The following is a 13,905-nucleotide window of genomic DNA, read 5'->3' on the forward strand; positions in this document are numbered from 1 at the left end:
ATAAAAATTCAAATTTTACTTTAAAAAGTAATAAATTTCTACATTTAATAAACAATTTATTTAGCTACATGTTGCAGCAACATTTGACTGGACCATAGACTAGACTATGGACTAGACTATAGACTAGACTATAGACTAGACTATAGACTAGACTATAGACTAGACTATAGACTAGACTATAGACTAGACTATAGACTAGACTATAGACTAGACTAGACTATAGACTAGACTATAGACTAGACTATAGACTAGACTATAGACTAGACTATAGACTAGACTATTGACTAGACTATAGACTAGACTATAGACTAGACTGTAGACTAGACTGTAGACTAGACTATAGACTAGACTATAGACTAGACTATAGACTAGACTATAGACTAGACTATAGACTAGACTATAGACTAGACTATAGACTAGACTATAGACTAGACTATAGACTAGACTATAGACTAGACTATAGACTAGACTATAGACTAGACTATAGACTAGACTATAGACTAGACTATAGACTAGACTATAGACTAGACTATAGACTAGACTATAGACTAGACTATAGACTAGACTATAGACTAGACTATAGACTAGACTATAGACTAGACTATAGACTAGACTATAGACTAGACTATAGACTAGACTATAGACTAGACTATAGACTAGACTATAGACTAGACTATAGACTAGACTATAGACTAGACTATAGACTAGACTATAGACTAGACTATAGACTAGACTATAGACTAGACTATAGACTAGACTATAGACTAGACTATAGACTAGACTATAGACTAGACTATAGACTAGACTATAGACTAGACTATAGACTAGACTATAGACTAGACTATAGACTAGACTATAGACTAGACTATAGACTAGACTATAGACTAGACTATAGACTAGACTATAGACTAGACTATAGACTAGACTATAGACTAGACTATAGACTAGACTATAGACTAGACTATAGACTAGACTATAGACTAGACTATAGACTAGACTATAGACTAGACTATAGACTAGACTATAGACTAGACTATAGACTAGACTATAGACTAGACTATAGACTAGACTATAGACTAGACTATAGACTAGACTATAGACTAGACTATAGACTAGACTATAGACTAGACTATAGACTAGACTATAGACTAGACTATAGACTAGACTATAGACTAGACTATAGACTAGACTATAGACTAGACTATAGACTAGACTATAGACTAGACTATAGACTAGACTATAGACTAGACTATAGACTAGACTATAGACTAGACTATAGACTAGACTATAGACTAGACTATAGACTAGACTATAGACTAGACTATAGACTAGACTATAGACTAGACTATAGACTAGACTATAGACTAGACTATAGACTAGACTATAGACTAGAGTATAGACTAGACTATACACTAGACTATACACTAAACTTTATACTAGGTTCTAAACTAGATTATAGACTGCACTATAGACTAGACTATAGACTGGACTATAGACAAGACTATAGACTAGACTATAGACTAGACTATAGATTAGACTATGGACTAGACTATAGACTGGACTATAGACAGGACTATAGACAAGACTATAGACTAGACTTTAGTCTAAACTATAGACTAAACTTTACACTAGACTATAAACTATTCTATATACTCAAACATAGACTAGATTATAGATTAGATTACAAACTTAAATGTTTATGCGACTAAACAAATGTCTCCGCAACATGTTTAACAACAATTTTATCTTGTACTTTGCTCTTTGAACTTGAAAACTTTTGAAAGAAATCTACTTAATTACTTATATATGTATCCAATTAGACTATAGACTAGACTATAGACTAGACCATAGACTAGACTATAGACCAGACAATAGACTATAGACTAGACTAGAGTATAGACTATAGACTAGACTATACACTTAACTTTATACTAGGTTCTAAACTAGATTATAGACTGCACTATAGACTAGACTATAGACTGGACTATAGACAAGACTATAGACTAGACTATAGACTAGACTATAGACTAGACTATAGATTAGACTATGGACTAGACTATAGACTGGACTATAGACAGGACTATAGACAAGACTATAGACTAGACTTTAGTCTAAACTATAGACTAAACTTTACACTAGACTATAAACTATTCTATATACTCAAACATAGACTAGATTATAGATTAGATTACAAACTTAAATGTTTATGCGACTAAACAAATGTCTCCGCAACATGTTTAACAACAATTTTATCTTGTACTTTGCTCTTTGAACTTGAAAACTTTTGAAAGAAATCTACTTAATTACTTACATATGTATCCAAATTAATTCCAGCTGTTTTTTAAGGTGTTTATAATAATTAATTTCTAATTTCTTTGTTAATTATTGAAAAAATCGGTATTACATAAACCTTAAGCTGGTTCTTATATTAAAGAAAACCAGTTATAATTAATAATATTCAAAGTTGTTAAGTTTTTTTTTTGCATATTTCAACAAGTTTCTTAATATGGTGTTATTTTATTTAATAAAATTTTAATTGTTTCCAGTTTACAATATAAATCTTTTTTTACGAATTAAAACAAAATCCCATTAAATATATTCTTAATTGTTAGATTTATTATAAAGTAAATAAGTACACACTTTTATATTTATAACAATTGGCTAGAGTTTAGAATGAATAGAAAAAAAACTGGTTTGAATTTTAATTAAAGATTTAAAACAGATTTTTTATTGAGATTTCTTTTTTTGAATTCTGAAGGTGTTTAATTTTGAACAGCTGTTAGCTCAGCTGGAATGATTCTGAATGTTTATATAGTAGTTTAACAGATTTATAATATAAACATGTTTTCAAACTTGTTATCATACTTTTTAAGAGTGTGTATGGTGTAGTATAGTCCAATAATTAGTTTACCGAGCGTGTATAGAGTTGACTCGAACAGTATCAGAACACAATTGTGGCGGTAAGTACGTTGCTGTTGCAACCGTTCGACTGTAGATAGTTTTCTTTTTGGCTTAGGGCGTTCCGGAACGAAGAACTTATAATCTTGAGAATGAAAAGGGGTCAGCCGAATGTTGTTGAGAAAGTTTTTTTTGTCAATAACGTTTATAGATGTTTAAGAGCTGAATACTAAAAATAACATTTGATATTTTGAGTCTTGGTAAGGGTCTTGAGTTATCTAGGGTCTTTTGAAAGTTAAAATACTTATTTTAAGATCGCAAATCATGTTTGTGAAATTATTTTAGATTTTTCTATCAAGTGATTTATATATTTGTTTATTTCAAATGAGAGTACCTTGATGTCTAAATATCACATTAATTTCTTGTAAAATTTATGTGAATTTTGATAAACTTTTTGAACTAAACCCACAAAAGGCATCTACACTTCAAATGTTTGAATTGAAATGTATAAAAAAGTTAATAACCTTAAAAAAGATTTGAAAATGAAATTGAAAAAGAAAAGATTAAATTTGATTTGTTTAACTCTAAAACCCCAGTAGGTACAAACAATTTTTACATAGGCCTGTGGAAACTAGACTACAATAACGGAATCTGGTATACGAAAACGCCTTTTTTTATCTCATGAGAACTAATCTCATAACTAGTTATGTTTTAGTTTCTCTCGCGAAAACTTCAGTTCCAAAAGGAGAACTCAATATTTTTCGTTCTGCATCGATTCACAAAGCAATCCCCTGTTGAATGAATCAGAATCCTAGAGTTTTTCTAGGAATTAAGTGTCAATTAGCAAAATTTCCTTTTAATTTAATATTTCTTTTGAAAAAATTCCATTAATAAAAATTTAGTCTCTTAAGACGTTTTGTTTGTTAATCAATTTACTTAAATATCATGGAATCATTAACCTTTAAATACGTTTTTAAATGTCTTTTTAACAAAAAAAAAAATTAAAATGCAATTTTAAGCTTTCGAAAATAAAGAAAACCAAAAGGTAACGCTTGATAAATAAAATTTGATAAAATGACGAATTGTATTTCGAAATAATGATAATCAGCCTGAACATTTTTTTAAGCATTTTAAATTTAAACGTTTTATCTTTATTGCTGTCATTCTTGTAATTGCAGTAGGATGCCATTAAAATGTCAATTGTATTGGGTGAGCCAAAGGTGGATAAATGAGATTTGTAGGTGTAAAGGAACTTTAAGCAACAGAGTTAAAATTTAGAGGAATTTTCTTTAAGACATTTACAAATATTAAATATTTCCTATTTTACTTAATTTTTTCCTAAATAAATGAAAATCAAAATTAGTATTTAACATTAGCTTTCACTTGGCATTTAAATATTTTTGTTATCTTTGTTAAAAGTTCACTAAAAATTTACGATAATTTTAGAGAATTAAAAAAATATTTTTCAAATAAAAAGTTAAATTTTTCCTAAATTGTTATGACGTGATTTATAGTTTTCTTAAATAATTAAAAATCAAAATTAGTATTTTCTCTTAGCTTTCATAAGACATAAAAATATTTTAATTATGACTTTTGTAAGTGTTAAAAAAATTTACGATATTGAAGAAATATATAAAAAAATAATGAAAATTTTATATTTTTTTAAATAATTTTGTTATTTTTAATATTTTCCATAAATAAATAAAAATCAAAATTAGTATTTTCTTTAAGCTTTTCAATGACATTAATATATCCAACCTAGCGTTAAAGTAAATACCCCAGAAATTTACGATAAAACTTCACACAATTAAAAAAATTATAATACTACTGCCATTACCAGCTCTGTCTTAAGCTTTTATTTTTTTCTTATTATTAAAGCTGTAAAATATTAGCAGCAAAAGCTTTTATGTTTATTACTTTTGTAATCATAAAAGCTCTTTTATAAAGCAAACTCAAACACACCCACAGCTAGTGTTACTTATACATACAGATAATACAGCTCTATAGTAAACAATAGTATTTCTTTGTTCGGTTCTATAATTAAGTTGCAAATTATTGACATGATTTTGTTCTAGTTTATTTTATATACATCTTAGTTTTCATGTTTATAGTTTGTAGTTCACTGTGCCACTATGTTGTTGTGATGATCACTTTTTATACACGTGATATATTTTTAAAAATTGTAAATAAAAACAAATTGAAAGAAATAAAATTGTTATAGTTATAGAGTGAAATATATAAGAAAATAATCTAAAACAATTAATTAATCTATACAAATTTAGGCGAAGGCATATATAAACTTTAGACTAGTTTATTTTTATAGTAAATATAGTAATTTAAATTTAATTAAGCAAACAAAACAGCTAATGAATAGACTGAAAGATGAATGTCAAAGGTGCTTTAATTGATAGTTGATTTTGTATAATATTTGAATTTTTTTTCAAATAACTTGAACGTTAAATATATTTTTCTCAAATAAATTAAAATCAAAATTAGTATCTTAAATTAGCTTTCATATGATATTTAAATGTTTTTGTTGTCATTGTTGCAAGTACATACTCTAAAAATTTACGATAATGTTTTAAAATTTTAATTTTTTAAAATAACAGCAACAACGTTCACATTTTTGCAAATTAAATAAAAATCAAAATTAGTATGTATTTTATTTTAGCTTTCCTATGACGTTTAAATATTTTTGTTATTGTTGTTGTAAGTGTTGTAAAAATTTACGATAAGGTTATAAAAATTAAAATCTTTCAAATAATTGAGATTTTTTTAATAATTTTCCAAAATAAATAAAAATCAAAATTAGTATTTTATGTTAGCTTTCATTTTATATTAAAATATTTTTGCTATTAATGTTGTAAGTGTTGTAAAAATTTACGATAATGTTTTAAAATTTAGATTTTTTCGAATAATTTCGATTTTTTCAACAAATTTCCAAAATAAATAAAAATCAAAATTAGTATTTTATTTTAGCTTTCATTTTATATTAAAATGTTTTTGCTATTGTTATTGTAAGTGTTGTAAAAATTTACGATAATGTTTTAAAATTTCGATTTTTTCAAATAATTGAGATTTTTAAATAATTTTTCAAAATAAATAAAAATCAAAATTAGTATTTTAAATAAGCTTTCATATGATATTTAAATATTTTTGCTATTGTTGTTGTAAGTGTTCTAAAAATTTACGATAATATTATAAAAATTAAAATTTATCAAATAATTTTATTTTTTTGAATAATTTTGCAAATTAAATAAAAATCGAAATTGGTATTTTATTATAGCTTTTATTTGACATTTATAAATTTTTGTTATTGTTGTTGTAAATGTTCTAAAAATTTACGATAATGTTATAAAAATTTAAATTATTCAAATAATTTCGCTGTTTTCAATAAATTTCCAAAATAAATAAAAATCAGAATTAGTATTTTATTTTACCTTTCATTTTATATTAAAATGTTTTTGCTATTGTTGTTGTAAGTGTTGTAAAAATTTACGATAATGTTTTAAAATTTCGACTTTTCCTAGTAATTTCGATTTTTTCAACAAATTTCCAAAATAAATAAAAATCAAAATTAGTATTTTAAATTAGCTTTCATATGACATTTAAATATTTTTGTTATTGTTGTTGTAAATGTTGTAAAAATTTACGATAATGTTTTAAAATTTCGATTTTTTCAAATATTTCTAATTTTTTCAATAACTTTTCCAATTAAATAAAAATCAAAATTAGTATTTTAAATTAGCTTTCATATGACATTTAAATATTTTTGTTATTGTTGTTGTAAATGTTGTAAAAATTTACGATAATGTTTTAAAATTTTGATTTTTTTTTAAATTGATGGAGATTTTTTCAATAATTTTTCCAATTAAATAAAAATCAAAATTAGTATTTTAAATTAGCTTTCATTTGACATTAAAATATTTTTGTTATTGTTGTTGTAAGTGTTGTAAAAATTTACGATAATGTTTTAAAATTTCGATAATATATTAGAAAAAACGAATTTTTATATCCTTTAGTAAAGGTCTAAAGAATTCTTCTACAATAAAGGAAAACTGTTAAACAAAAATTTGGACTTAACATATTTTGACTCTAAACTAAAGCTATAGACAGATATTTAACTATTGTTTAGTTTTAGATTTCTAAAAATCCTTCAGCAACCATATATTTTCCACTGACCTTCTTTAAACAGTAGTTTTAAAATTCTAAAGTTTTCCACTAAACAACAATAGCCATTCTACAAAGACTCTAACTTTTTAAATAGTAAATTTTTCTAGTATTGATATCTTAAACAATTGATCGTCAAATTTATGATTATTACCAAAACATGACAAGCTCAACTAAAATAAACGTTGGTAAATGCAAACAACTGTTTAAAGCTACAAAAGATTCCCTGCTTTACAAACACAGGTTGGTCGGTTGGTTGGTTGATTGGAACTCTTTTAGAGTTCATGTTGTAAAAACAATTGACACACATCTCCGATGCCTTAACATGTTTAACGAAATGACATCTTTGTCAGTGTGCAACAAAATCAGCTGCAGTTTAGTTTCATCTTAATGTTTAAAGCAATTTTCCCGCCAATTTCCATTGTTGGCTGCTGTCACTCGTAAAGAAATAACACAAAGCATACAAAAATCTTTTATATTGTATATTTTGTTTTGCTTTGTTTTTTTGCCTTGATTTAAATTAAACAAAAAAAAATAATAATATTACTTTCGGTTTGCTTTGGTGGTGATTCAAATTTACTATTTGTTGCTATTTTTGTTTTTTTTTTTGTTTTTATTATAATTGCCATTGTTCAATCACGTTTTTGACTTGAATTCTCATATATTACATCTAGTATTGTTTTGTTTGCTGTTGTTTTTAGATTTCTAAGCAATTTAAGTTTTTCTCTTTTTTTTAGTTTTTCCATTTTACAATTTATTTATTTCGTTTTTGGGTTGTTGTTGTTGTTATTTTGTGTGGTAAAATTGTTAATTTTATTATTATTTCTACTACAGTGACCCATATTGAAATGTATTAAAAAATATACCGTTTTGTATTTGATTTTGTTACTAACTATTAGCAATAATAGTAAGGGTATTCAGGATAAAAAAATCTTGATATTTTAAAATTCCGATTTTGTCCTAAAATTGGAACAAGTACTCAGAAAATGTACGATAACATTTAAAAAAAAGTTTTCGCATTATTACAAAATAAATCAAAATCTTAAGCTTTCACTTGATATTTCTATAACTCTTATATCAAAATTTTAAAGCTTTAAATGCTTTCTAAAAAATGTTTAAATATTTTAATAATAAATTGTATATAAATTTTCTTAAAATTTAACTTTAATATCCCTAATATATTTTTTAAAATTACGCTTTAAAAACTATTTGCAAAACTAATTGTTTTGTTACAGTTTTTTAAGTATTTCTTATTTATTACAAATAAATATTTTGTTATTGCAAATAAAATTTCACTTTAAATTTTTATGGCAAAATGAAACTCTTTAAGTAGAACTTATTTGTTAATTTTACACTTTAATAAGTGTTCAATACAGTCATAGACTTTTAGATTTAGCAAAAAATGAAAGTGGTAAAAGTTGTTGCATAAAACCAAAGTTTTTTATAAAAATTTTCAAAATTTCCAAAAAAATTAAAAAATCTAAAAGCTTCAGTTTATTTATATAGTCAAAAAAAATCTTGATAAATTTCAAAAACTTTTAAGTTTAATTTTTTAAACATTTCTATAAAAAATGGTCGATGAGAAGTGAATTACTTTGTAAAAGTATTTGTGGGTGTGAATTTATTCTTATAAGTATTTGTTGTTTTTCTATAAAAAAATCGTTGATGTGAACAAATTGTCTATAAAAATTTGTTGGCCTCAACATTTTATATTGTTGATATGAACAAATTTTCTATAAAAAAGTTAGTCAGTTAGTTAGTTAGTTAGTTAGTTAGTTAGTTAGTTAGTTAGTTAGTTAGTTAGTTAGTTAGTTTAGTTAGTTAGTTAGTTAGTTAGTAGTAGTTAGTTAGTTAGTTAGTTAGTTAGTTAGTTAGTTAGTTAGTTAGTTAGTTAGTTAGTTAGTTAGTTAGTTAGTTAGTTAGTAGTAGTTAGTTAGTTAGTTAGTTAGTTAGTTAGTTAGTTGTAGTTAGTAGTTAGTTAGTTAGTAGTTAGTTAGTAGTTAGTTAGTTAGTAGTTAGTTAGTTAGTTAGTTAGTTAGTTAGTTAGTTAGTTAGTTAGTGTAGTTAGTTAGTTAGTTCGTTAGTTAGTTAGAGTTAGTTTTTCGTTAGGTTGTTAGTTAGTTAGTTAGTTAGTTAGTTAGTTAGTGTGTTTCGTTAGTTCGGTAGTTAGTTAGTTTAGTTCGTTAGTTTAGTTGTTAGTTATTCGTTAGTTGTTAGTTAGTTTAGTTAGTTAGTTAGTTCGTTAGTTAGTTAGTTTAGTTCTTTAGTTAGTTAGTTAGTTGTTGTTCGTTAGTTCGTTCGTTAGTTGTTAGTTAGTTAGTTAGTTAGTTAGTTAGTTCGTTCGTTTCGTTAGTTCGTTTCGTTCGTTCGTTTTCGTTCGTTCGTTCGTTATTAGTTAGTTCGTTCGTTCGTTTTCGTTGTTAGTTAGTTAGTTCGTTAGTTTAGTTAGTTCGTTAGTTAGTTCGTTAGTTAGTTAGTTTTGGGTTTCGAATTTGTTCTAAATTTTTTGCACTGTGTAATTATTAATATATAGAAGAGCTACTCTACTTCACTGATTGGTTACTAGACTACTTTATAGTGTATAGGGTGTTCTTCAAGTTGAGTATAACTTTGTTAATTTATTTATGTTTTTATCGTTTAACATTTTCTTGCATAATACAACACAACCAAATGTTTAAAATACTAATTAAATCACTCGAGACTGCATGGCGTGTGCTTTTATTTATACTTTTTAAACCTTAAACGGACAAAAAGGAACAAACTGACCTTTCTATATAAAGTGTATATTTCAAAATGTTAATATTACACAGTTCTCTATAAGTTTTGTTTGTGTCCACAAATTTTCCATTAAAATTTTTTGGTTTAAACCGATTATCTATAAAAATTTCTGAAGTGTTCTATCCAAAACAACATTGACCAATTAACCCATAAAAGCTTCTTTAAAAAACTTATATCTTTCAAAATATTTAACTAAAAAGTATTTAGAATATTTAACTAAAAAGTTTTTCTCATTTATCAAGAGAATGGAAAATCTCTTGCGATTGAAACATATAAATGACAAAAGCTTTTAGACAAGTATATAACTCTCTAGAGGTTTAAAAATACATACAAACATATGTATATATATTTTTTGCGCAAATTAAAAGTGTCAGTAAACATTTAGTGGTGGTTTGGAAAATTTTATAAAAAAAAGCAAAAACAACAACCACATATTTACATGCGTCATATTTAAGAACAGAATTTAAAAATCATGTCGACACGACATGATGATTGAATACATTTGGGAGAAAATGACACATTCAATGTCATTAACTGAAAGTTTTCCAAATAAACCAGCAGCAACAATAAACAAGGTTAAATTAAAATTGTTTGTATATACCCACCACAACTTAATAAAACTTTATGTTAACAAGTTTTTTAATATATTTTTCATTTTTCTTTCTACTTGCAGTTGACTCATTTGTATTTATTAAAACAAATATCAACAACAAAGGTAACAAAAGCTTAAATAAAGACTGAAAAGAGCAAACAGAAAAAATAAAAAAACAATTCTAAGAAAATTCTTGTTTTAAAGGATTTTTAAACTCAAACAAACAAAAAAAGCTACAAATTGATCTCAACAAACAAACTGTACTAAACTTTTAAGCAATATTTTTATTTTTCAACAAGAAAACGATATAAAAGCTCTTAACGTGATAATAATTACTAAAGTTTTAGCATAAATTTATACATAGCAATTAAACAACAACAAAAAGCACACAAAGTGATTTAAAGCTCTACTAGCTTTTTTCAAAAGCTTCCCACTCTCTATCCATCTCGTATAATGTTTAGTAGTCTTGCATCGTTTCTCTTTGGATCGAATACGAATTGTGAAACGAATAGTGAAACGACTGCTATTGCAACTGCAACTGAAGTAATAGACGAACGTAACGCGAACGCGGTAGATGCTGATAATCTTATAGAAGTAACATCACTGACACCTTCTGTAACAGGTGCTGGTGGTCCGGGTCAACAGTTAAGAGCCATTAAACGTGGCAAAAATAAACGCAACAACGCTCGGCAACAGAATAAACGTAAAGGAATTAAAAATAGTAGCAACAGCAGCAGCAGTAATAAGGCGTTATCGCCACTAACCTCCAAACAAACGAAACTACTAACCCCCAGTGATAGTTGTGACGAAGAAGAATTCGACGAAGACGAATGGTTTATTGTTGAGAAAGAAGGTGAGTTGAGTGAAGAAAGGTTAATGTTAAATAAAATTTTTTTTAGACTAGACTATAGACTAGACTATAGACTAGACTATAGACTAGACTATAGACTAGACTATAGACTAGACTATAGACTAGACTTTAGACTAGACTATAGACTAGACTATAGACTAGACTATAGACTAGACTATAGACTAGACTATAGACTAGACTATAGACTAGACTATAGACTAGACTATAGACTAGACTATAGACTAGACTATAGACTAGACTATAGACTAGACTATAGACTAGACTATAGACTAGACTATAGACTAGACTACAGACTAGACTATAGACTAGACTATAGACTAGACTATAGACTAGACTAGACTAGACTAGACTAGACTAGACTATAGACTAGACTAGATTATAGACTAGATTATAGACTAGACTATAGACTAGACTATAGACTAGACTATATACTAGACTACAGGCTAGACTATAGACTAGACTATAGACTAGACTATAGACTAAACTATAGGCTAGACTATAGACTAGACTATAGACTAGACAATTTTTTGAAATATTTAAGTAAATTTTTTAACTCTTTTCATTACAGCCGATGAGGAAGACGATTCCCCATCTCGTAGTGATTCCGAGGGGGAAAACGTTCCTGTGATCGAGGTCGTTAAGACCACCAAACCAATAAACGCTAATGCGGCCAGTTCATTGGCTCAGCAGAGGCGTTTACAACATATCAATTCGCATTCCCTCTATAGTGGACCACGCCCACAAAAACAACGTAATTATTTGCAAAAAACCCGCAACAACACCAACAATCGCTCCGGCAACGGTTTAAGTGTCTCAACATTAAGTCCATCGCGCACAGTCAACGATGGCCGCAATGGCAGCGGTCAAGAGGCGAAAGCTGATGGCGGCATTACCCGTTCGTTGTATGTGGCCGCCGCTACAATGCCACAAAGTGACGAGAAGCTGGCCCTTAATACAGCTAACGGTTTAGAAGCGATCAGCAAAATGGAAGAATCATGGTTCGTAACACCACCACCATGTTTCACCTCCATTGGACCCATCAATATGGAAACTTCACCCTATGAGAACCTATTGATTGAGCATCCAAGGTGGGTGAAATGACATGGTGTAGTAGTCGTGTTATTTTCTACATCAATCAAAGGAATAGAGAGACTTTATTAATTTATGTTTTTGTTTTTTTATTTTTTATTTTAGCATGTCGGTGTATCATAGTATTAAAACGGCTCAAGAGGCCGCCACTGAAAGTTTCATTAAGCTAGATATTGGAGTAAATGATATGGCTGAAAAGCAAAAGGCCAATGAAACCACTCCCAAGAAGGTAGGAAAAAGAGTTAAGAAGATATATTAAGAAAACAAAAATTAATGATTTTTTTTAACAGAATCCCCAAGCGGTTCAGTCACGCTCTTCGGGTTCGGGCTATCGTTTGGATCGTCAAAGTGTGGCCCAATTGAAGCAAGAATTAATGGCTCGTAATGTGCAAAAGGTAGATTTTCTGTTTTGTTTATAAGAAAGAGTTAATGGGTCCTAATGTTTTTTATATTACAGATACAATCTAAAAAGGAACGCAAGGACATTTGTCGCACCGCCATTAAACGTGCCAATAAAGTACGTGACGTCCAGTCCAGAAATCACACCCAGCGTCGTGCTGATCGTCAACACAGCAAGATCTTCAGCAATGCCAACAACAATCGCAAATCCAACTGCTGTTAAATATTAAAGATGGCTACTCTGGACATTGTTTTTTTCTCACAAAATAAAAAGGGTTTCCAAATTTAGTTCAACCCCCAAAATTTCTCAAAAAACAATCATTTAAACAGAGAAAACCCATAACAACTTTTAACAAAATTAACTTAATTTAAAAAAACAAAATAAATAATTCTAAGATTTTAATTGAGCATCCAATAATAAATAAACAAGAGGAGAAAATTTATAAAAAAATAATAAAATTGAAAAAAATTTATAAAAAAAATATTTAAAACTAAAAAAAAACAACAACAAAAAAATTAAATAAATAAAATACAAAAATAAAACAAAAGTAGTTTTTAAATGTTCACATTAACAAAAAAATAAATAATTTTTCAACTTGTATCAATCAACAATCTTTTTAATCTTAGAATTATAATAAAATAAAATTAATCAACAAAAAAAAAAATAAAATAAACCAAAAAAATTAAAAAACAACAACAATAAAAAATTCTATATAAAAACTTTGTTTTTAACTAAACGATCTTAGTAATGAATTGAACACAAAATTGACAATTTATTTACATTTTATTTTTAATTTATTGTTTAAAACATTGAATTATTATTGTATTATTTTCTTATTATTAATTTTTTTTTAAATAATTTATTTGTTTTATATTTTTTTATAATAATTATTTAATTAATTTTTTTTAAGTTTAAGCACTTTTAAAAGAGCCAGTCTCAAAATGATTTAAATATTTTTCAAATGCATCTTGGATTATGATTAAAAACAGTAATGAAAAAAAAAGAAAATGATTTAAAAAAAAACATAAAAAGAAAATTACAAAAAAATAAAAATATTTTAATGTTTAATGCAAATGAAGAAATTTCAAGAGTTTTAATTAAGGTTTA

General features: G+C 26.7%; 1 protein-coding gene across 6 annotated transcripts in view; it reads left to right on the forward strand.

Annotated features, from left to right (window-relative positions):
- The window catches only part of LOC119609355 (putative uncharacterized protein DDB_G0285119), a 28,813-nt gene extending 15,307 nt beyond the window's left edge, over nucleotides 1-13,506 (forward strand). For 3 of the 6 annotated variants that reach the window (XM_037964095.1, XM_037964093.1, XM_037964094.1), the window contains exons 2-6: nucleotides 10,520-11,291; nucleotides 11,878-12,397; nucleotides 12,504-12,627; nucleotides 12,689-12,793; nucleotides 12,856-13,506. In XM_037964095.1, the coding sequence (XP_037820023.1) occupies nucleotides 10,892-11,291; nucleotides 11,878-12,397; nucleotides 12,504-12,627; nucleotides 12,689-12,793; nucleotides 12,856-13,020 (1,314 nt within the window). In that variant the 5' untranslated portion in view covers nucleotides 10,520-10,891 and the 3' untranslated portion in view covers nucleotides 13,021-13,506. The remainder of the gene's footprint in view (nucleotides 1-10,519; nucleotides 11,292-11,877; nucleotides 12,398-12,503; nucleotides 12,628-12,688; nucleotides 12,794-12,855) is intronic. The other 3 variants (XM_037964098.1, XM_037964096.1, XM_037964097.1) reach the window with 1 other exon arrangement.
- Nucleotides 13,507-13,905: the final 399 nt, after the last annotated feature.

This window comes from Lucilia sericata, unplaced genomic scaffold, assembly GCF_015586225.1.
Source record: "Lucilia sericata isolate MDLA Ls3-8-SP2 unplaced genomic scaffold, ASM1558622v1 Contig000962F_arrow, whole genome shotgun sequence".
Taxonomy (NCBI): Eukaryota; Metazoa; Arthropoda; class Insecta; order Diptera; family Calliphoridae; genus Lucilia; species Lucilia sericata.